We start from the raw sequence: 24268 nt of genomic DNA, 5'->3' as shown, positions 1-24268 counted from the left end.
AGGCTTGCAGAGTCTTTTTGTTCTTGAGCTGGACAAGCAACAGCTCTGCATCTGTTTTCAGCAGGCCAAAAAAGTGTTCTTCAAACCTGCATCCAGGCTGGTGAGCTTGTACGTTAGTTGAAGTGAACTAGAGGAGGGAAATTAAGGAAATAGGTCAAATACTTGAAAAGTAAATGAGTAATCCATTCTCAGACTGGTGCAAAAAGTAGCAGGTTTCTAACAGGGAAATTCATTATAGACGCTAGAAAGACATTCCAATGGTGAGATTATCTAAATACTGGAATAAGTTTGTGAGGAGACTGTGGGATCCTCATTACCAAAGGCTTCAAAACCAAAGGTGGGAATGATGGAATTGTACCTTATTCACTGGGGAGGGGGATGGAGTTGGTGGCCACCAGCCGTGTTTTTCTGGAGGGCTTTATGTTTTCTGTTGACACAGCTGCACTGCAGCATGTGTCAGAGAGGCGGCTGCGTCAGGATTGGAGATGTCCCAGCTAGGAAGGCAAGAGACAGTTTTTGGATTTTTGGAACACGGCCATTCACTGGTTTTTTCCTCTGTCAGAGAGCACTTAACAGTATTTGTCTGTGGGTATTGAAATTATCATTGTAGTGAGATTAACCAGTCATCCAGTTGCTGTCAGTCTCAAGAAGTTATTGTTACAGCAGTTCAGCTAGTTCGTGTCTTTGAGCTTCTTATGGCAAATCTGAAATCTGGAATTAATTAATTTTAAACAAGCAAAGGTTCTGGAGGATGATGATATAATGCAGAGTTAGAGCCTAAACTTTACAGAATAACACTGTATGAACTCATGAATATTACATAGTGTCAGGCTTATGTTTTATTTGGTGTATTTATTTTTATTTGTAGTGCAGATAGTGTTTTTCATCAATGTGACCTATAGAGAAAGCGTGTCATGGAGCTGTACTAACTTCTGTTGCTGGTGGAAGTCTATTAGGGTAATAAAAGCCTTTATATCGCTTGTGGCCAATGAATTAATGAGAACTGGCAATACGTCTACACTCAGGCCAGTAGATCCTGTTTTCAGTTTGTTATTTCTGTTTCCAGTATTTACTAATGTACGGCAAATCATAATTGCAAGCAGATTGTATAACACCAAAAAGTCAGTAGAGCAAATGAGCTGTTTGCACTGGAGTTCATAATGAGCCGTCACTTATTTGCCAAGTGATTACTATTCATTTTTTAATCATGGTTAGTGTCAAGTTGACTCTTATTCTATCTGAAATTGAAACAGTTTTCATTCAGAATTTTAATTATTTTCTAAAATGTATATCTTATATGTATACTATTTGAAATTATTTGCTGACTTTTGCTAACTATGAAAGCATAATTTGCTTTCATTATGGAAAAGAAAAATGGAAAAGGAAAAATTGGGACTTTAAATAGTTAGCATAAAATAGTACCAAATTTTGTGTGAAGTCCAGTGTAAAACAACTGTGCTTCAGAATACTGAAATAAAAACAAAAGTAGCAGTGGTTACTTGTGTAAACAACTGTGTGAATTAAAAGTTTGCTGATTTTAATTAGCATTATAATTAGAGATTTAAAGCACTGATTTAAATTGTTCCACCCTGACTTTGCTATCTCTGATTCCTCAAGAAACAAATGTAAAATAGCATTGTTTTGGTACAGTATGAAAAGTTCAAGTTTGTACCTGCCTGTGCAATGTTAATAACATTATAGAATCATAGAATCATTAAGGTTGGAAAAGACCTCTAAGATCATCAAGTCCAACCGTCAACCCAACACCACCATGCCCACTAAACCATGTCCCGAAGTGCCGCATCTACACGTCTTTTAAATACTTCCAGAGATGGGGACTCAACCACTTCCCTGGGCAGCCTGTTCCAATGTTTCACCACTCTTTCAGTAAAGAAATTTTTCCTCACGTCCAATCTAAACCTCCCCTGGCGCAACTTGAGGCCATTTCCTCTTGTCCTATCGCTTGTTACTTGGGAGAAGAGACCAACACCCACCTCGCTACAACCTCCTTTCAGGTAGTTGTAGAGAGCGATGAGGTCTCCCCTCAGCCTCCTTTTCTCCAGGCTAAACAACCCCAGTTCCCTCAGCCGCTCCTCATAAGACTTGTTCTCCAGACCCCTCACCAGCTTCATTGCCCTTCTCTGGACACACTCCAGCACCTCAACGTCCTTCTTGTAGTGAGGGGCCCAAAACTGAACACAGTAGTCGAGGTGCGGCCTCACCAGTGCCGAGTACAGGGGCATGATCACTTCCCTACTCCTGCTGGCCACACTATTTCTGATACAGGCCAGGATGCCATTGGCCACCTTGGCCGCCTGGGCACGCTGCCGGCTCATGTTCAGCCGGCTGTCAACCAGCACCCCCAGGTCCTTTTCCGCCAGGCAGCTTTCCAGCCACTCTTCCCCAAGCCTGTAGCGCTGCATGGGGTTGTTGTGGCCGAAGTGCAGGACCCGGCACTTGTCCTTGTTGAACCTCATGCAGTTGGCCTCGGCCCATCGATCCAGCCTGTCCAGGTCCCTCTGCAGAGCCTTCCTACCCTCGAGCAGATCAACACTCCCGCCCAGCTTGGTGTCGTCTGCAAACTTCCTGAGGGTGCACTCGATCCCCTCATCCAGATCATTGATAAAGATATTGAACAAATTATGTCTAGCCATACCGAAGTTTGATCGTTCAGACAGTTTTACCAAAACGTAATTTTCTGGGAGTCCAATAGAGCCATGTTTCACAAAAGGTATTCCAACAAGAGCTAAATGCCAAGGTAATCAATCATACAGTGTACTGTATCCTGTTGTTATGGATATAATACATTATTTATGCAGTATAAAGATTTTTCAGATGTTGTTGAAACGAACGGGCAAGCGAATGAACAACTGTAAGGTATAATATGTCCTTAGCTGAAAATTGCAATTTCCTAGGTTAAAATTTGTAAAGATGCCTACAGTGCTTACAGCATGTTTGAGACTGATTTGCTGCAAGTATGGGCTTTTGGGGAGTAGTGAGAAGTCAGTTAGAAATCTATAATATGCTAATTAACCTACAAATGAGTGCCAGATCTTCTGCTCTTAGTATTTGTATACCATGTGTGTTTCAATTACTAAAACCAAAAGTTGTTACTCAGTTACTGGAAATAGGGTAAAACATTTTGGCAGCAGTACAAAACCTAAAGACTGTTTGAGGTGGTACAGTGTGGGTTCCTCAATGAGCCATTGCATATGATCACGCTGATATAGTTAATGAATATAATTAGGCACAGGCTTAGGCTTTTGATGGGAAGTTGTCTCAGCTTCCAATTTTCCCCTCACTGCATTGTTTCAAACGTTTTGTTCTTGTGCTAAGAATGAGATGATAGTCTTCTTCACCAGATTAATTTAATAAACTGCAATATTTGTATGAGAAGCCCTAAAAGACTGATAGAAAACAGTATAGCAATGGAAAAAAATTGCTTCCATAAATGGCTACATACTGAAATGAGGGCGACCTTCTTCCCTTCTCCGTGTCAGATCTGGCAGTTCTTGCTAGTTGGCTAACAGGAAAATCTGCAGTCGTACCTGCAGAGTAGTTTTCAAACTGTCGTCTTGTTACGCTCCCTGGCTGAAGAGATCTGCAGCTCAGGGACTTTCAGGGGCAAAGGCACAGCACTTGCTGTACTTACTATCCCTTAATAGATTTTTATTACTGTTACCTACCTACCTACTTTTTGAGCCCATGTATACTCTTAACACCTTCTGTATTCTTTGGCAAAACGTTCATGGCTTTGCCACTTGCCACGTGAAGAAGTGCCTTCAGATGTTTAACCATGCGTTCCCTAGTTCTGTTTGCTGTTGTTGATTTAATTCCTCTATACCTGCTGCTGGCTCTTCTCCCTCTTCACTGTTTTCCTACCACCTTCTCAATCAGCTCCAGGGCCATTCTCATGCCTTCTTACTCTTCCCCTTTCCTACTCTTTCCCATTTTTTAAATAGCTTCAGTCAGCTCTTCTCTCCACCATGGTTCTGTTTGTCATCGCTCTGTCACTTCCATCAGATCTTCTCTCGATAGTCTTCCTCCTTGGCCCTCTCACCTTTGCCTTACGGTTCTTCCCTGTTTGTCTTTGAATCATCACTTCCACACTGGCCTTTCGTACTTTTCAAGCTGCCACATTTCTTCATGCCCTTCTACTCATTTGCACATGTAGACGTGTTTCAGTTCTACTCAAGAGACATCATCCATCCTGTTCTTTAGCAACTGCTCTCTGATTTCCTTCTTACACAGCTCCACTTCTCTGAGAGCCCTGACATTAATCAGTCTTCCTCTCACTAGTTGGTTGTTCACTTGGCCTTTCCATATCTGCTCCAATTTTTAGGGTGTTTGCAGACGTGACCACCCTCTCTTCTGGTGTCTGTCTTCTCTAGTAGTTCCTCCTTCATAATTTCAGGAATATCGTAGTCTTCAGTCTCCTTCTATGACAGTGTTTTGCATGGCTCTGCCTTCTGCTTTTTTCCTCCTCTTATCGGCAGAGAAATCTTGTCCATGAATACAAATTCATGTCTGTACTAATGAGTCTTATCTCAGTCTCTCTACTCCAGCTCTACTGTTCTGTCCAAATTAAAATCTTAGCTGACATTTCATGGATTAGGCAATTCTCAAGAAAAAAGTTCAACCTTCTTTGCTGTCTTCTTTCATGGTCACTGTGAGTATCACCACTATCTCTCTCTTTAGCTTATGCCTTAGTATTCCCATGGTCACGTTCTGGTGCTTATCTAAATCCTTCTTAATCCTCCTTTTGTCCCTTCATTTTCCACAGATGACAAATTACACGCTCTCTCTTTCCTGAAGAGAACCCTTCTGTAGCTTCTCCCCGTACTAACATTCCTCAACCCTATTGCACACATGATGTTACATTTTATCTCAATTCCCTAAGTAACAGTAACTCTCAGCGATTATTCTTAATTTGTTTTTTTTTGCTTTGAAGTTGCTTTACGTTATTTTAGGCCTGAAAAATTGTGTTTCTTTCAGTCAGTTGGTCTAAAAGATCTTGCCTCATATAAATCTTTCTTGTTCTTCCTACTTGGCATTTCTAAGACATGCCTTTCCTATTCGTTCACGTAGATAAAATTGTTATCAAGGGATATTATGATTTTCTGCCTTGACTTCTGCAATGTCTTCTCCACCTTCCTTTATGAATGCCATTTTGCTCCATTAGTATCTATTCAAAATGCAGCTGCAAAGTTCCCTCTCTTCATGTGTCTCCAGGCCGTTAACTTTCAGCACCCTTCATGGCCTTTCATCTGTCCGTTGCTATCAAGAGCTTAGTTCTCACTGGTTATTGTCTGCTTGCTTATTTTTCAAACATGACCTTGATAATTTTTTTGGCCTCAGCTTTTCCTCACACTTAACAAAAGGTGCTGGGGGATGGCTGCCAGTGTACCTCAGAAGCTTTTTCAATTTCTTCATCCAGGATCCCCTTTGCAGCAATGCCTGTGGAAATACAAGAGGGCAGGTCTCCTGCTGTGTTATGCCCTTTGCTCATAATCTTCCCCAGGCAGCTTGCTTCCTTGTCCTTCATCAGGCTGCATTTGTCTGTTCTCTCGTGTCTTCTACTTAACCCTTACGCTCTTTGGGCCAGGAGTTGTCTTTTGCAAAATTTTGTAAAAAGGGACTCATGACTTGGGAAGCTGGATTCAACAACAACAAAAAAATTAATAATAAATGGCTCTGCAAGTGTGCAGTGTCAGTCAGGCGCTTTCTGATTTACTGGTTACTTGTTTGCATATTTGAACAAATGAGAATTTGTTGATAAATAGGTTCTGAATGAAGGCAGACAAGGTCTTATTCTCACAGCAAGCAATTGTGTTGGTGCCGTGAGCAGCAATGCTACTTCTGGGTTTCTTTTCCTTGCTTCTGTATGTAGAAGCACCAGTAGCAGTTAAAATAACTTTCACTGCGAGGAATTAATGTGATTCATATTTTTCTCCCTGTAAATGTGCTATTTTACATACGTATTTTGTACAAGCATTTAGAGTACGTGACTTAAGCAGTACAGTGAAAATATGAAAGTCTTGTCGTAGGACAAGCGCTTAATGCCAGTGTTGCTGTTTCTCGTGTACTGAATACGAATCAGTTGTTTCAAGAAAAAGAGCAGAACTAACCAGTTTACAGAATTATGTGATTTACGAGGTTTCCGTTCTGATTATTTCATGTCAGTGCTGCTGTTGATCTGTTCATTCTTGAAAAATACACGTCACTAAGCAAAAGAGTGGTCTTTGCTCCCAGTCTCCGCTGTGAGTAGTGGTGGCGGTGGGACACCTCTGCTGCATCATGGCAGAGGATGCAGTTTCTTCAGGCTCGTTTGAAAATGCCAGAAAGCAATACAGAGAAAATAATCTTGCGTAGGCACCGTCTCTGTGGACATATGCTGAGGTTCCCTGGAGAAGACGGATGTGTTGAAATGTTTGAACACAGAGACTACTTTGGAGAATTAATTTCTGTATTTGAGCTGACAGCCATGGCTGCTGTGAACCTAAAAGTGGAGAGAAAGAGGGAGTGTAAAGAGACAGTCCAAGGATTACATGTGGAGAATATAAGTTTAAAAACAGTGTTCTGCATTGTGGTTTTCTGTTTTTTTGAGAGGGCCTTAGACTTTTGGACATGTCTGTTGGCATGTTTAATTCTCCCAGACCTTTTTACTAATTTTTTTTTTTATAAGGCACAGCAAGTCTTTTTTTTTTTTTCCCTGTACTATTTGCTCGCTTGCAAGCAAAATGATACCTGACAACCTAGAATTAGAAAGATTTCAAATTAAAAATTGTTTAGATTTTTCTGGTTTGAAGCCTTTGCATTATTAAATGCTTTAAATCAATTTTGTTTCAGACAGGGATTTAGTGTGCATGGTAGTATCTCTGTCTAGCTGCTGGCATGGCAGGCATGGAAACCTTTATACTTTGCCAGAGATGAAGCTACTACTCTGTTAATGATACTAAAGATCCTAGGTTTGATCTTTTATGGCAAATAAAACAACTGTGTGCTCATGCCCATATTTCATTATATTGGAACTATTAGCTTGCACTCCTGTGAAATCTGTGTACAAGCAATCTCTAAAATCAAGAATATACGCAGTAGGATAAATTCTTCTGTTTGTCAACATTTATTATATTCCAGTGTATATTTTGCTTCCGGTGCTACCCATCTTTTAAGTTGTATTTTCATGTCTGTAACATGAATTATATTTAAGTTAACAGTATAGTTGGTTTATCCTGACCTTTCCCACCAGAATTATATTAGTCTGCCCTTTTGTTAAAATTGCATCGATAATTGTGGCTAGTAACAACTTGAAAAACCTTGGCTTTACAAAAAGTATTCCACATGCGTCTTACAAGAGCAAATATAAAAAATGAAAGTATAAGGTCTAGTTGTGAGACGTACCCATTATAATCCAAATGCAGATAAGAGCAAATAGATTAAAAAAAAAAGTCTTTGAGTAGATTTAGAAGTTCTCAGCATTTCATTTTGCGGTAGATGAGTTTGTAATTGTAAATTTACCAAATTATATTATCTTTCTCTATATGCATTCATTATGTTGCTATTAATTCTGGTATGGACTATAAGTACTTCGTAGAGATCAAGTCTACAGATAAAACATATACTTACTACTATGAAAACAACAGAAGCTTTACTAATAAAAAAAAGCCAGAAGTGGATGTGCGGAAATTTCTATAATTTTTGTGTTTTCAATGGTTCTGAACTGTGCTTGTGGCAGGAGCCATTTCCAGCACAAATTGCTTTGCTATAGTTACACAGCAAAGATTTGAATGTCAGTATATATGCATCAGTGTGTGCTAGTTTGGAACACAGGCTTACCCATTCACTGTCCATAAAATGTGGGACATTTAGGAATGCCAAGAAAGAAAATTAAGTATTTTCATGTACATTATATGAGACCACTGGCAAAAGCAAGATTCTGCTGGCTAAACTAGGCTAACTGTATTATTTAAGATGTCAAATCGCTTAAAAAGAAATAAAGAATGACTGGACGAAATTGAACCTTGGTGTGACTGGTAGTGATTGGGAAGGGTGAATGCTTTGAAGATGAAGCTAAGAGTTATCTGTCCCTTCTACTGAAAACCATGAATGCTATTCTATAAAGTGGTGTGAAAACCAGGACCTATAGCTAGCTCCTCCCAGAGCCTGAAGATCAGTTAGATCATCTTAGTCCAAAGACTATGTCTGTCTGACTAACCTGCAACCTTGGTTTCTCCAATTTTTGGTTACCAGCCTTTCTGGCCAGACCCATGGAACTTGGCCAATCCTTCTGAAATAGTTGACCCTGTTTGTGTCCACATCATCTTTCTGTGGTGTTCCTTGAATGCATCTGTGTGCTTCAGATCGAGAGAACAGAAAGTCTTGCAACAACAACCTGTTCTCTGCTGTTCCCACCCTTTTGTATATCACTTCCTACTTATCCATAAGAAGAAACTGTCGCAGATGGAGTGAGACTGCACTTCACTCGTAAGAGAGAAGCAACAATACTTTATTGATAGAAAACAGTGAGTTAAAGCGTGAATTAACAAAGTTCAATGGAAAATGCGACAGTGAACAAGATTCGATGGCAAGGTACACTTGATTATTTACTGCATAGAGGACAGGGTCAGACAAAACTGTCAGGGAGACCCTCCCGTTGAGTCATGAGGTTCAGAAAGGACCCCCTTGCTTTCTAAACTTCTCAGAGAGGAGTCTAGGTGCGGCTGGATCCAATCCTAGTCCCAGTCTTGGTCAACGGTTTATGTCTAAAGGATTATATATGCGCAATCAATCCTTTATATCACTTAGCTAAGATTTCAAAGTTTAGCATGCTATTAGTCACTTACCCAGGATCTGTTGCGGCAAGGTATCTCTCAACCTCGAGGAGTAACCTTGAGAGGCGTCCCTACTCAAGGGGAGATCCCACCGTGTAGCCCACTGCCGCGCAGGAGAGCTCAAAGGGCTCTTGGGCTGCTCACTATTTATAGGGGTAAGATGATTGACTCATAGTCATATTTGCATACTGATAACTGTGGTTAGGTGGGCGTATTTCTCACAATAACCAAAGGCTATTGTGTTGTTATCTGGCTCCGGAATCCACTTCGTTAATGGACGAAGTATCACCATCAGCATCCATTAACGCCTGCCCCTGGTAGTTCTCACTTAGGTAGGGTTACAGGAGATAAAGGTCAGATTGGGTGGGGGAGCACACCGTCACAATAAGAAGAAACAAACCTAGGAGGAGTGGCAAAACCAATTGTGGAATGGATGTGTATGTCACCTGTTAGAATTGATATTCAATGTTAATGCAGATGACAAAGGGTAGATGGCAACAGGAAGAAACCTCGCATGACTTTGTCACAATTCATGAAGGTTGACCTTAAACACCGCTGCACACATTTTAGAAATGTGGTTGAAAGGTGGCCTTTCCCCTCTTAGCTTGCAAGATACTTCCCTCAGTGGAAATGATACTTTCTGTGTTTGGACTTGAAGGCTATTGATGAGCGTTACATGGTAGGGAGTGTAGTTGTCCAATTTCAGCATGGTTTAGGCAGCTCTTTGTATGTCACATCAGCACTTGGTTTGCTCCACTGGCTCCCAGTCAGTTTTCAGTATCGTCTAAGGCTTTGGTCTTGATCTTCAAAGCAACTGTTGGATCAAACACCCCAGCTACATCAAAGGCTGTATTTCTATTTGTGAACTGCCAGAATAGCTGTATTCCTCTGGGGCAATGTAGATGATGAAATATCAGAGCAACCATGCATCAGCTGGGGACACAGTGTTGTGGGTTGGGGGTACAGGCTATGAAAAAAAACCAAACCTGCGAGGCGATCAGGTGAATCCAGACTAAGATGTTTTAAAGGAAATGCTACAAAACCTCTCTGTTTGTGAATGTGTTCCATCATAAACATGATGCAGAAACAACTCCCATTTTTATCTGAAGAAAAATTGTCAAAAAGAAGAAAATTAATAAAATTTGGAATGCTGTCAGATCATGAAAGGGATTATATTTTTAAATATCCTTTTATATGAGCTGTAATATGCTAAATTTTTAAAAGTTGTAGGGTAACCTCCTAGCAGTATTTAAAGCTTACCTTTTCTTAGCATCAAAATCACAAACACCACTTGCTGGGAGAGGCCGTATTATTAGCAAAAGCTAAAGGGTGGCATAGCTCAAAAGGAACTGAATATTGTATGACTGTTGATGGACTCAAATCAAGTCTGATCAACTTCTAAACAGTCCTTAAAGGTTTTGTTTCTAGCTGATCAGAAATATTCCCTCACTGTGCTTTATAAAGTACTATGGACAGAATTGCTAGTGCCAAAACAATTCTTTCTCCCCCTTCAACCTGGTTGCTAGAAACAGATAACTTGCTTAAAGAGTTGAACACAAAAATTGCAGCTCCAGACAATTTAATTGGGTAAAAAAATAAATACCTATTAAATTAGATATAAATGAAACGCCATAATAAATATGTATTCTATAAATTAAATCTTGGAAAATACAATGTTTTTTATGTATGTACAGGTTTCCATGGCACGTTTTTTCAGGTCTCCTTTTTTATCTCATGGTAATAGGTAATTTTCACCTGAGTGCCTAATGCCTGGTAGAAATGAGACATCGTTCAGCTCTTTTGAACGTTTGAGTCCCTTGAGTGTCTGTTTTCTTAAAAAGGTACATCTATTTCTTTATTTTAAGCTTCTCTTAGCCTGCCTAACACATTTACCTGAGCTCCACCAGCCATTCAGCCTTCGTTACAAAGAGAGAAAGTTGTCATTGCATCTTGTAACAAAGGCAACTGAAGTTGAATTGGAGGTATTCTGTTGAGAAGCAGGACAAAAGCTCTAGAGGAACCTGCCCTGTTTGCCTCATCTGGTGTGTGTTTCCAAAATGACTACAGTAAGGTAGAGGGTGATTATTGTTGACTTGGTACAGTGTGGAGGGTTGAAGGCAACAAGGTTTCCAAAACCTCCAGCACAGAAATTTTGCTGAATTTTTCTAAAATGTTGAGTTTGCATAAGAAGAATCTCCTTATGCCTCAGAAGGAGACTATGTGAATGCAGAAATGTTTTCATCTCAATGCCATGTTCGAACTGAAAGTCTTCGTGCAAAGTTTCTACAGAACTAGATTGCAAAATACATGGGCCAACCTGTGTGGTATAAAAAAAGAGTGAGCTTGTAACCCCTGAGCAGAATGATAATAGCAAGGTCAGTGCCACTGAATCCTGTTCTCCTGACCAGCCTGATTTGATGTCTGAATGGGTTTCCTTCCACAGCTGAACTTTGAAATGAATATACGCTCCAAAGGACATTGTTGCTAACCTTAGACATAAATGGTAGGTGGTCAAAATCTGTTCTTCAGTTAATCTCTTCTTTGATAACTATTTCCTTAGGAAGGATTTAATCCTGAGGCTGTAAATTGCATCCTATTTGTATCTAAAGAATTTTTACAAGTGTTATCTTGAGCTATGATTTTACCTTTTTTTCCTCCAGCTCTTGTGGTCAGTAATGTGAAATTAAGTCACAAGATTTCTTCTTCCTGACTGGCTGATATGAATTTGAAGCAAGAGGGAAAAAATAATGAGTTTCTGTTGTTCAGCTGTGGATGATAAATGTTCAAGTTCTTAACAATTTCAGGGTCTTACAGATATTTTAATGAATATGTAACAGTGATACTAATAAGAAATATGACCTCATGATTCCTGATGAATTAAAGAAGCATATTTGCCAATTATTTCTTTTGTTATAGTAAGCATTACCTTGAACACATCTCTGCAGATTTTCTGCTGGAAAAAATGAATATGAATGTGTAACAAAAGCAAAGGTTTGATCTCTGTATGTGTAATAGTCGTATGTGTGCATATATAAATGACAAAACTTAGGAAACAATGCAATCTCAACATTTTACTGAGATAACTGAGAATATGAATGAACAGCCCAAGTCTTAAAAGATGACTGCCGATAAATGCTAGTATTACAGAACTCTGTTGCATAGTGTCACGCATACTTTATTCCACACAACAGCTTTGTACTCTTTTTTTTTTTTTTTTTAAATATATAATTGATATGCACCAGTTGTATTGAAAGAATAGATGCAATGGGAGGGACAAGTAAAGAGCAAATACTTAATGCTTAAAACAAATTGAAATAAACTATAATTTAATGCAGAACGCTTTTCAAATATGGACATTCATTAACAAAAAGGTGACCTTCAAAATAGTTTTCTGTTGAGTTAGTAGTGCTCTGTAACATTGTACTAAAAGGTGAGCTAGGAGATATTTTTTGTAAGCAAAAAAATACTTAAAAAACCCAAAACCAATAACAACTTTGTTGTGAAGTAGCACCTGAAGTTCCCGGTAATCAACATGCTTTTCAGTCAGTGGTTATGTTACCTTAGGCAGTTTACAGGGCTGCTGAGTCTGATGATGCTTCTAGTGATTTTATATGCCTAGCTATGCAATTACGTGTACTAGTATTTCAAAATAGTCAAGTACAAAATGTGTGGTTAGTACGTTTTTCTTCTGCCTTCTGATGGCAAATCTGGCTTTTATCCCTTTCTTCTGCCTTCTTTCAGTGCACTGCAGAAGTGTCACTGGACAAGCAATAAGGGACTCTTGCAGTGGTGACTAATCTTACCCTTCACTAGCTCATTTCCTTTCACTCACTCTATATGCAGATATTAAAGGGACATTTGGTATGGTTTTTGTTTGTTTTTTTTTTTTTTAATTTATTTTTGTTGTGGTGAGGTGTGTGCACATAAGGACAGTGTTCTTTTAAAACCTGGAGATAGATGGAAATGGTGAAAAATCAGAACAAATGTGAACTTTAAATATTTAGTGATGTGAAGTTATTCGTCGAATGAAGGATCATTTAAATGAGCACTGTTTTGGAAACTCAGCTGTGTGTATCTTGGTTAGATATATAAAGAAAAGGTAGTGATGTCTTTAGTTATAGTTTCTTTGCATTTGGTTTTGCTTTTCAGCATAAATATGCATGGATCTAGGGTTCACATTGCTTAGAAATGCCTGTAAGCTTTTTGTTTGCATTTTTGTGTGCATATACAATTGCATATGCCCTCCGGTCCGTCTGCTTTCTTCGTGCCTGTTAGCAAAAATTTACAAAAGTGGTGCCATCAGTTCAGGACTGCGTGGAGCAGAACCTCTATCTGCAAAAGCAGTCAGCTTTATTGTATTGTCCAAGACTCTTATGGAGCACCATCTTCTGTACCCTCTTTGTTAAGGAGTTACTGAGGCATTCCTGCACCTTGGGGAAACTTGCCAACGCCAGCAGCCCGTCCTGAGATGCGCTGTGGGGACGGAGGGAAGCTGAGCCCCAGAGAGGAGAGATGAGAGGGTCTCTAACTCCCTTAAAGCGGTTAATTCAGCTTAAGCAGCATTCTGGTTTTTAACTGCAAGGACACCCAGATGAGTTTTAAATCAGAGTATTTCATGAAATATACTTCATAGCGGTGATTAATGTGTCCACAAGCTTGAATCTCTTTGCCAATGTGTTTCTGAGAGACAGTAAAGCTTCATATTGTTTAAACACTTGCTCTTAGATGACTGTTGATTAGTTGCTGTCCAAATCTCTCTTAGATTTGGTAGATTTAAGATGATGGTATTGGGAAGGTAGAATTTGAACATAAATCCTTGTGCTTCCTTTTTGAATAATATTTCTTCAACTTAACAAACAGCCTTGGAGGAGAGCACTGATGATGACAGAAACGATTCCATTTTCCTGGCTATAATAGCGGTGGCCTTTGGCTGTGGTTGTTTGCAATGATTTTTGTTACGGCATCCCTATTAATGGGGTTGTGGCAAGTAACATGGACTTGTCTGCTTGTCTTGTAACTCTCCATTTGTCACCTGGCAGGCTGAAGAGGAAACAGTGGCCTTTCTTGCTCACAGTGGAAGTGAAGAAGAGTTTGATCCAAGTACTCTTCCAGATCCTGATAAATACAAAGATTCTGATGAAGAGCAGGATTCAGAAAGCGAAGACAGCTGTAGGTAAGTACACATCTTCCATGTTCATTTTGAAATGTTCATGTTTTTTAGAAACTGTTTTGTTTGGATGTTAGGAACTCATTTTATAGTCATTCTCTTGCTCCTGGGACTTAGTATTTAAGTTTGTTTGTGAGGTAGGTGTTGAACAGAAATTTGTGCTAAAGGCTATTATTTTCTTTTGTGAAGCTGTATGAGAAAGATTTTTGAGTCAGTGTTGAAGGGATCTTGGTGAGACTGTTCCACATGCAAAACTCTTGACTAATTCCCTGGAGGTTTCATGTGTTTCAAAAATACATTTCTCTACTGTCACATTACAGGTTCTGTTTGAAAGGAAAAACGTTGAAGTCATTTGAGGATTTGGATGAGCCCTCTGTACCTATGCTATATGAAATAAATTTGTGCACGGTGAAACTTGATAAGTTTTATGATTCAGTGTTGCTCAGACTCTTCAACACTACAAATGAAGTGGAATCTGAGTTAGAATTAAATATATAATAAAATTAACAATGTTAAACTTTTCTTCTTAATTTAAAACAATGTTTTTAATTATATAAACCAGAAGATTTTGTTTCTTGTAGTTTAACAGAAAAGCACAGGGTGGGGATGAGGATCTGTAGTTGATGGCAACATACTGCATTTCTTCAGCACATACTGAAGGAAGACTGAGGGATACTGCATGAAGTCCTGTGTGGTTTTTGTCGTTGGCTTCATCGCAACAAGAAGTCTGTCTGTGTGTTTCTGACAAACAGCCTATTGTGTAACAGATTCAGAAACATGATCCTGACACTTAAATGGGTGTACAGATCATTACTTTGCTCTCTTCTAGATGTCTAGGTTCATAAATCTTTTGTTTTTCATGTCTGAATCAGCTAAATCCTAGTGGCTAGGTAGTCCCTAGCCCCGTGTCACTGCACACTGTAGGGACAGTATGTAGGACTGAGTATTGGGACATAGATTTAAAGACTGCGTAGCCCTAAGTTAACAGGCTGGTGCCCATGTCCCTTGTAGCCTGTTCACCAGTGTGTTGGTCAACTGAACTGATGGATGGGGGAAATGCACTGCTTTTTCTGAGCAGCAGTAAATTGCTCCTTCTTTGTGCAAGGGGGATAAAAAGGGTTACTAGAAGTCAATTACAGTTCCTTCTGGTTTTTCACTTCCCTAAGCTGATTCAATATCTCCAATCCATGTAAAATGAATGAAAAAGCTGTGTCAAACGTCAATATGTCAACAAGCAGAAAATGAGACCCATCATTCTTAAACAAGATTCTTCCAGTTCCTTCCATATTTATGACCGCTTTACTCTGCCCATCAGCCTTTGGCGGGGGAAGCAGCATGATTTGTTGAAGAAGTTCTCCTTTAATGAAGTTTAAGATTCGGTATTTTTGGGGGAGGGCTATATAAGAGGATTGGTAGGTTGCTTTTCACATGTTTCTAGGGTTGAAATATATCTGTCCGTATTTAATAAATGCATCCTCTAGTGCTATTTGTATATTGCTTGTAGTGGAACCAGGTTAATATGATGAAATTTTATTCTCAGCTTCCTCCAGATAACATCAGTAATATGGTTAATACTGTCTTTTTAATATATGAGATTCTGATGAGTAAAACCTGGATATAAGGCAGCGATTTGAGCTAGAGGATCCTGTAAAACACCATTTTGTTGGAAGGGGCCATCTCTGGTCTAATATTAATTAAAAGACAAGGACCAGAAGAAAAGCGTAGTTAGCAATTCTGCATTTACGTAGGACAGTAACAGAGGTGCCAAGAGAAGTATTTCAGGATACTAATGCTTCTCCATGTCAGACCATAGCAGTGCTGGTTCTGTCGTTTTGCCTTTGAGAGCAAATTCTGAGCTGACTTCTGTAGTAATGCTTTGCTGCAGGTAACAAAGTAGAGAGGGAATCTTGAATAGTTATTGGTAGTTTGTTTCTTGGAAGGAGTAAAACCAAGAGTTTATTGAGAAAGTCTGAAGTAAAGCTTTGGTAAGTGGTTAGAGACTGAGCAACACTTGTCTTGTTTATTGGTGTATATGTTGCTGCTGAAGGACAGATTCCTGGAATCCATTAAGCTGATGGACAACTGAGCTGGTGGGAAGGAGTTACCAGCAACCGAGTATAGGAAACCTAGTGTCACAACACTACCTATTAAATATTTAATTACCTCGGGCATTTCCTAATTACTGCTAAATTGTTGCATACTTTCTGTAGGAAAAAGGTAGCATTTTATTGCTGCGTTTCTTAAACAAGATTTTGCATTATTTCAACTTGTAGCCTTAGGTAGGCTTAGCTAGGCTTAGTTATCTTGACAATACAATGTTTTGTAGCATAACTACTTAAGAAGTATTTTGAAAAAGTTATGGGGTCAGTCAGTTTAAAATGGGGAATTTTGTCTAGTTTATTTTCAATATCATTAAGTAACCATTTATCTAGGGGAGATCACTTCTGTCTTTTTTTATATGTTCATACATCACTTTTTGTATTGATCCTTTCCCCAGAGATGTCAGCTAGACTCAAGATTAGCTAAGCTTTAAGAATAAAAATTGACAGAGATGGACAGATTTTTGGCAGTGGTAATCAGTGCAGATTTTTTTGGAATCTGTGGCTCATCTGGCCCCCTGGAGTCAGTGTCTGCTCTCAAGGAGAGCTAGGACTCAAAGAAGGTCTAGGGCCTTGGTCATTTCCCCTTCCTATGAAGCAGGTTGGAAAAGAAAGAACATACAAAAAGGAAAACAGGAATTTATTAATAATTTCTGACAAAGTATTTTCCTCAGCAAATCTGAAAACACTTTACAAAGGAGGGCAGTATGATTTTTGTAGGCAGGAATGTTGAGTCACATAGTAACTTGTCCTAAGATCATGGCAGTGACACAGGTCCGGGAATAAAATTCAGGCACCCAGAGGGCCCATTGAGTGCTCCATCCACTAGACAACATTCCCTTTGAAACTACAACTAATCACGTGTGGTAACTGATTTTTTAAAATATTTTTTCTTGTTTTCAGTATGCCAGGTTTACACATGTAAATTTAATACCACGTAGACACAGTTTAAACCTTTTTGATTTTCCACTTTATTGGACTTGTTCTTACTTGAGTTACTTTTTCAGGGAATATTTTCTTGGAACTTTGATGTCTATAGTATTTCAGTTATCCCAAGGAGATTAGTCTTGAATGTAATTTGGGCTGAAGAGAGTAACTTGGAGCACAAAAAATACACTATATATATTTTTATATATATACACGATTCGACTGGAGTTGAGATATGGATTTTTTTCTGCCATGTATTAAGGCTTGTCAGGTTTTAATTTACTAAGTGTACTTTAAATATGTTGTTTGGACTATGTTTGGAGGTGATTTTAGAACAAAGTGCAACATTAGAACATTTTCCATGGTACACTGCTATCTACATTGTATCCGTGTATTTGAAATACAACTTAAAATCTGGGAGGGTTTTATCTATTAAACTTTCTTTTTTTAAATTACGAATTTTGCCTTGAGCCTGGCAAAGGATCATTTGTTTGGAAGGTTGGATTTTATTTGGTCTTTGGAACTTAGTCATGTGTGGAAGCTAATTTGTCTAAAAGTCATATTTCAGATTTTGAATAGGAGACGCCAAGGCTTATCGAATAAAACACATTTGATATTACAATTTCTTTAAGATGATATATGGATTTAAGATCTTGTATATGTTTGAAAATGTAGTTGATAGCCATTTAAAGTCTCAACATTATCTGGTTCTTTAAAAGGTGGTCTTGCAAAAAAACTGTTAAAACATACATTTTGTTATGATTTTCACATGCAATATTGGCACATTCTTGCCATGCAAACCCTGCTGACTTACAGTTACGGTTTTTTTGGCATTCATTTTATGACTACAAAGTTGGAATTTGGTTTTGCTTCCTTAAGTAAAATGTTTGTGTAAATCCGTCATGTCCATTTAGTGCTCTGGGGGTTATAATCTGGCTGGGTCACTTTTTTAGTATCAGTTTGGAGGTTTAAGCTTTCCCTGTCTAGGAGCAAGACATTCTTGGGGTAACAAACATGTCTCAAGAACTGCCATCACTTGAAGCTTCATAACCAGCCTCTGTCAACTTCAGGACACAGTACTGGTCGCAGTTGTTTGCCCTGAGTTCTGGTTGACTTTTTAATAATAGGAAAGGTCCTTAACTTCTTCCAGGGGGATTTTTAAAGGTTTTTGTTCATTTTTCCATCTTTACGCAGTCGGACTTAATACTTTCCCGCTTTTCAGTCTTGACTGTGTTTGCGGGAGGACTAGGGCAATGGATAATATGTTTTCAGCCTTTGTTAAGAAGGCAAGAGGACTGAAATTTGGAAAGTGAGTCAAATTGCTTCAAGTTCTTCTCCAGCATTTAAGCTGAATGGGAGTTAACAAGGACCCAAAGAGCAGTTTCAAACAGCCTAGCTAGACCTGACATTTAGAGCTTTCTAGAAGAGGCCATGTCAGTTTAGGCATTGCTCCAATGGGAAAAGTACTACAGATAAACCTGCAACATCAAAGATCACAATTCTCAGTTAATTATCAACAGCTATTTCCAGAAGCAGATAGCAGAGACACCGGTATTCTATCATAGCTGGGGACAGGCCGGGAGTGGATTTGTCAGTCATTGCTAAGGATAGTAATTAAATTGAAGTGAGGGGTGAGAACAGCCAGGGCAGGTATGCAAAGTCAAGAGCAGAGTGAAAGACTGTGGGATGCTCACGAGGGCAAAAGCAGTGGGCGACAACGTGCCGATAGACAGATTTGGAAGATGACAGGTCCAGGACAAAATTACATTTCTAGGAGTGCCTAAAAGGAGTGTGTCAAAATTAAGAGCCATTGATGGCTCTGGTGTGCAGTGCAGCACGTGGTGGTTAATCCCATGATGGCTTGGGCCTGCCTAGGGAACATCATTCATGTCTTTACAGGCTAAATGGATTTGGCCAGGTCGCGGGCTTAAGTACTGGCACATGCTTGTTTGTATTGTCCACAACTGCTGTGACTTTGGATGGTGCCAACTGGAGCTTTTCCAGGCAACGTCCCAGCATATTTTGGTGCGGTAGGACAGGCCAAGGACTGTTTCCAGTAGACAGTGTTGATGAAGCCACATTTCTTTTAGGGTGTGGGTGTGGGTGAAGAATGTAGTGGTCTGTTCTCTAGCTCTGAAGTCAGCTTTGAGGCTCAGTGTAGGTATGTCTGAAGACTTGTGAGGTGCTCTGAGCATCCCTTAGGAGGCTTTTGTGAAAGCAGAGGCACAATTGAAAGAGGAAGATGCAGTGCAGCAAATTAATTTAGGGCTGGAAAAAGAGGAAATCAAGAAAAGCAAGAGAATTTGAATGACCAGTAAGTGTATGGGTAAAGGAAAGTGGTAGCTGAAGAGGCTGGTGGTGAGCATAAGCCCATGGAGAAGTGGTATTGATTTTGCATGGAGGAGGAAAGAGGTGGAGGGGATGTATGAAAGGAGGAGGGAAGATGATGGGTATCTGGTGGGTCAAGAAGAATAAATACAAAAACAGGCAAGAAATCTTGCTGCCAGTGGGAAGGAGGGGTTTCTGTTAAATTGACACTCATACCTCATGCACCTCTCTTAGAGCTGTCACTGAATTGTGTGATGAGTTACTCTTGGGGCTGGGAAATATTGACCTAATGATTTTAACAAAAATAAATCAGCCAAGAGTAGCACACAGTGAAATTAGGCTTTGAGATTAGAAAATACAACTCTATTCTGGTTTATATTTCCAAAATTCAGAGATTTTGCTCAAAGTGTTGGCTTTAAATAGAAATATGTTGGGCTACACTAGCTGCTACTTGCTTAAGGGGAAAAAATGCTTCTAAAAGGGATAATTCAAAGCAAGTAAGTAAGACCTAGGGTGTGTTCCTTCAACAGCCTTTAAAAATAGACCATCTGTCCATGGTTTAAGAAGTCAAAAACACTGTTAATCTTTTCTCCCTACCCCCAGCATTTTTTTTTTTAAATTGGGGAGCTATACAAATCATGAGTTAAATTTGCCTTTGAATAAAATTCCCTTCCAGCCATACCTCTACAAGCAGAGTAATTAATGACTCCAAGCATGTAATATGAGATTAATTTTTGTCTATCTAGCAACATTCATCATATTTGGTTTAAGGCTATCAATGTAAATTGTTAATGAGGTGAAAAACTTAAGTGTATCGAATAGGGTGGAAGAAAAGCAGCTGGATTTCTTAAATATTAATTTTGCAGTCAAATTGAGTTTCTGATATTTCTAATCCCTCAACCTCTTTAAATAAAAATGTTGAGGAAGAACAAAATTACGATTGACCTTATCGTTACCTTCTCTAAATCTTTAATAGGTGCTACTGATTGCATTAACTCTTAGATCAGCATGGAAAAGATCTTGGACATGAGGAGAAAGGAGAAATGTCTTTGTTCTGGTACTGTTTTGTTTGTGATTTTATGGCCAGTCACCAGCTGACAGGTGTGCAAGTCAGCAGTCAGTGCTGCTTGGTTGTGTACCTTGCTTTATTTGTGAAAATTATGGGCAAATTGCAGTTTCTTATACCAGGATGCTGATGTTGACCTGCTAAGTTTTATGTGATTCTTGATGCAGTTGACATTACATTGTCTTTTGGGATGATTCATCTGCAAATCATGGTGCTCCCTCTAACGTGTTATTCAGGCCATATCAGTGACTTTGTGAATGCCAGAACTTAATGTTGTGATGGCCAGAAAAGCACTGTAAGACAGACAATGTGAAAGGTCTCTGCTTAAGGGCTTGATCGTGCTGTTTAGCTGCAAAACTGGACATTGAGACATTGCATTGCTGTTGACAGAGATGTGATATTCTTATGCCATGAAAGTCTTTATAATAGTTACGCTCTAGCTCACTATATGAAATGGACCTGATGGTAGAATTTCCTAGTGAAATTTGGTAACCTATGCTCTGCAGGTCAGACTAGATCCTTCCTGTGGTTCCTGTAAACTTTTCAGCTACAGAAATTACCTTTAAAAAAAAAAAGAAAAAAAAAGTAGTATGTCATCAGTAAGTGTCTACATGAATGAAAGAGAAATGGGATGAGTATTTATTGAAATTCTGTAGTTCAGGAATTAATTATCAACAATTGGAGGATGATAGTGGTCACACAAAAGAAAAGGAGAGGAACAGATTTGAAGAATGTCGGTGTCAGGTGAAGCTGAGGAGTGAATGGATGCGAGGGTTAGGTAGGTTGTTAGCAGCATCTCCAAAGGCAGCAGCATATTTCAGAGAAGGTTAAGCCTCTGACAGAGGAACATACAGCAAATGGAAATGGTTTGATTGAAGCCACGGTCACCTCCAGCTGGAGTAGTTTCAACCCAGAGCAGTGATATTTGATCCATATAAAAATCAACCCCTGAATGATTTCAGTTTTCAGACTGGTGTATAAAGATAAGCTAACAATTGCTTAGCCCAAATACACTGAATGGAAACTCCAGTGGTCCAGGGCTGTGTCAGGTACTGCTGCTTTACGGTTAGCAATGTCTGTGACGGGAGTGGGGAAGGAAGGTGTTGTTACAGCTTCAGACATCCCATTTGAGTCCACTGCCACTCGTCCACTAGAGCCTTTAGAAAGTAAAGGTGACCTCAGAGCAGAAGCAAGACGTTGATGGTTGATTTTTGTCGTCAAATCTTCTGTATACTTCCCATGCAATAATAAGAAATATTAAGCATACTGTCTTGGTGGTCTGGTTTCCATTTAAATACTTTCTTTTCTTGTTCCGGATGATGGTACTTCAGCTCCAAGACAGACTTGTCTTTTGTTTTTAGTACTATTACACTGGTATTTCATTACAAGTAGATTATTCATCCCTTCTCCTGCAATTGTTTTTTATAAATCTATTTTTAGAGCTGTTTTGATTTACATCAGTGGAATGGCCAGTAAGGGAAATAACACAACACGATATATTTTCATTACCATTTCTATGACCTGTAGCATTCTGACAGCAAGTAAGAAAGAAGCTGCACTGGGCTTTATGGAAGGGACTGCAGTAATTAATCTTCATTAGGATTGCTGCCATGGCCTTGTGAATTAAAATTTATTACATGGAAAAAGGTTTGTGGCACAGCATGTTTGATTAGCAAAATGCCAATATTTATGGGATAAATTATTCCTAACTTTTCTGAGCTGTATTTTATTAGCAGATTCATTCATTATTCCTGTACATTTCTTTGGGAAAGAGCTCGTGTGTGCTATATGGCAGCCTGGAAACTTGACTCATGGCCTGTAATTTAGTGGCAAGTGCGATTTGTTTCCAGAGCAGTGCTGGTAAACCTAGGCTCCAAAGCAAGCTCTGATAAATGTAAACTGAAGCAGAGCCTGTCTAGAGATCTTACAGTGCCACGTTGCTTAAACAACAGCAACTTGGCTGTGTGGCTGCACATTTCAAATGGCTGACTCTCAAGCACTTAAAATCTAAACCTTACAGTTGTCAAGACATACCTTGAAGCCCAGAAGTGAGTTAAATGCTAACAATTAAAAGCTTTCTATTTTTTCCTGGTATCACCTCAAAACACACTTGTGAGATTATTTTTTAGTAGTTAAATTAAGAGAGTTTCTTGGTGTATAGCTATCAGGGTCATAGTTAGATCCCCTGTTTCGCAGATGCCGTTCATATACACTGGCATTTATTTAAGGGACACAATTCATAAACCGTGCTTTAGTGTTTGATTAATAAACATTACCTATCAAAAGATAGTACCTTCCTTTGTTGTTACAGCTGTGCAAACGGTGACCACAGAAATTACTGTGCCTGTTGATAAGTTGGCTGTTAGTACCTCCTCGCCTGTGTAAACATAGCCCGTCCCAGTAAATCCTTCCATCAGGCAGCTTCAGACCGCACAGGTCGTTCAGGTGGCTGAAAAGCTAAATTGCACCAGATGGTAAAAGGAAGGAATTGTACTCCAGCTGCACATGCCACTTTCTAAGTGTTATAAATAGAAGACGAAGAGACATACTGGCTGTGGTTTGGATCCGAATTGTGGGGTTACTTTCTAACTGCGTTGTTCTGTTAGAAAATAGTTCACCTTAGAATAACTTTATTTTGTTTTGGCTATTTGTGGACGCCAGCTGGTAGTGCATCAGTTTGTGTGTTTGTGAGGAATAAGGGACCATTTATGTCCATGGGAAGTGACCAATGATAAAAAGATTGGCTCTGCAGTGTGGGCTGACAGGCCTTCGGTCAATGGAGACCAAGGAGGAATTCATTTGACAGTAAGAAGTCATCCCTGTATAGCTGCCCTTTTACATGTGCACCCGAGAATTACACCTATTACATCTCGTCCAAAGAGCTTTCTGTCCAAACAGTTAAGGAGAAGCACCCAGATGGAGTTAGGGATACCCCTTGGCATCGTGATACTAGACATCTCTCCTGATGATTTTCCAGCTTCCTTCTAAAATTGCCACTTTCACCCTTTGTAAAAGCTACATCTCTGGCTGCTCCTCCAGAGTAATACAGCCCCTCTCCATGCCACCCAAACCACCTCTGGTAAAAATCCATCCTGCAGGAACAGGGTTGGGGGTTGGACTAGCTGATCTTTAAAGGTCCCTTCCAACCCAAACCATTCTATGGACAGGCACTGTCTGTCTTCTCTTTGCATCTCAAAATTATGAACAACTTATTTGCATGTTCCACATGACTCTGCCTTCCTTCCTAAGTTTTCTTCATCAAATACTGTTTTGCTTCTGCTTTTTGTGCATCATGAAAACATAAGCTTTTAGCTCTCTTCATTGCTCGGTGGCGCTGCTGCTGCTGCTGCTTCCTGTGTTGTACATTCCTCCTTATTCACCTCTCCAGCTTACAGCCCAGTAGGGGTCAAATTAGTGTGAAAAATACACCTGCTAACATGTAGATACATCTTTACTATGCACTACTAATCAAGCACCATGATCCCTCAGTAATAATAAAAAAACAGCTTGACTCAGCATAATCTTCCCACAAAGCTTATGATGAAAATTAATCATAATTGTGTTGATGCTTTTGTTTGTGGAAAAAATTAGAAATCTCACAGTTCCTTCTGAATGTGTTTTATATTTGAATCATAGAATCATTAAGGTTGGAAAAGACCTCTAAGATCATCGAGTCCAACTGTCAACCTTACAGACATCTAGGCTTATGGGCCTCTGAAACTCCAAAAATGAATATAATTTTTGGTATTTGAAGTCTGCTATTTCATAACTTGTGAGATTTCTGCATTGTTTTAATTGCTAAGGTGTTTTGAACTAATGTCCTAGATGAAGCATTAGTCAATTATGAATG

General features: G+C 39.3%; 1 protein-coding gene across 2 annotated transcripts in view; it reads left to right on the top strand.

Moving 5' to 3' along the window:
- Window positions 1-24268, top strand: part of DDX10 (DEAD-box helicase 10) — a 209406-nt gene that overhangs the window by 181046 nt on the left and 4092 nt on the right. For both annotated transcript variants that reach the window (XM_076328171.1, XM_076328172.1), the window contains one exon: window positions 13871-14004. In XM_076328171.1, the coding sequence (XP_076184286.1) occupies window positions 13871-14004 (134 nt within the window). The remainder of the gene's footprint in view (window positions 1-13870; window positions 14005-24268) is intronic.

The sequence above is a fragment of the Aptenodytes patagonicus genome, chromosome 1 (assembly GCF_965638725.1).
Source record: "Aptenodytes patagonicus chromosome 1, bAptPat1.pri.cur, whole genome shotgun sequence".
NCBI classification, from domain to species: domain Eukaryota; kingdom Metazoa; phylum Chordata; class Aves; order Sphenisciformes; family Spheniscidae; genus Aptenodytes; species Aptenodytes patagonicus.
Note: the sequence above shows the minus strand (reverse complement) of the source record. Positions and strands in the feature narration are given on the sequence as shown.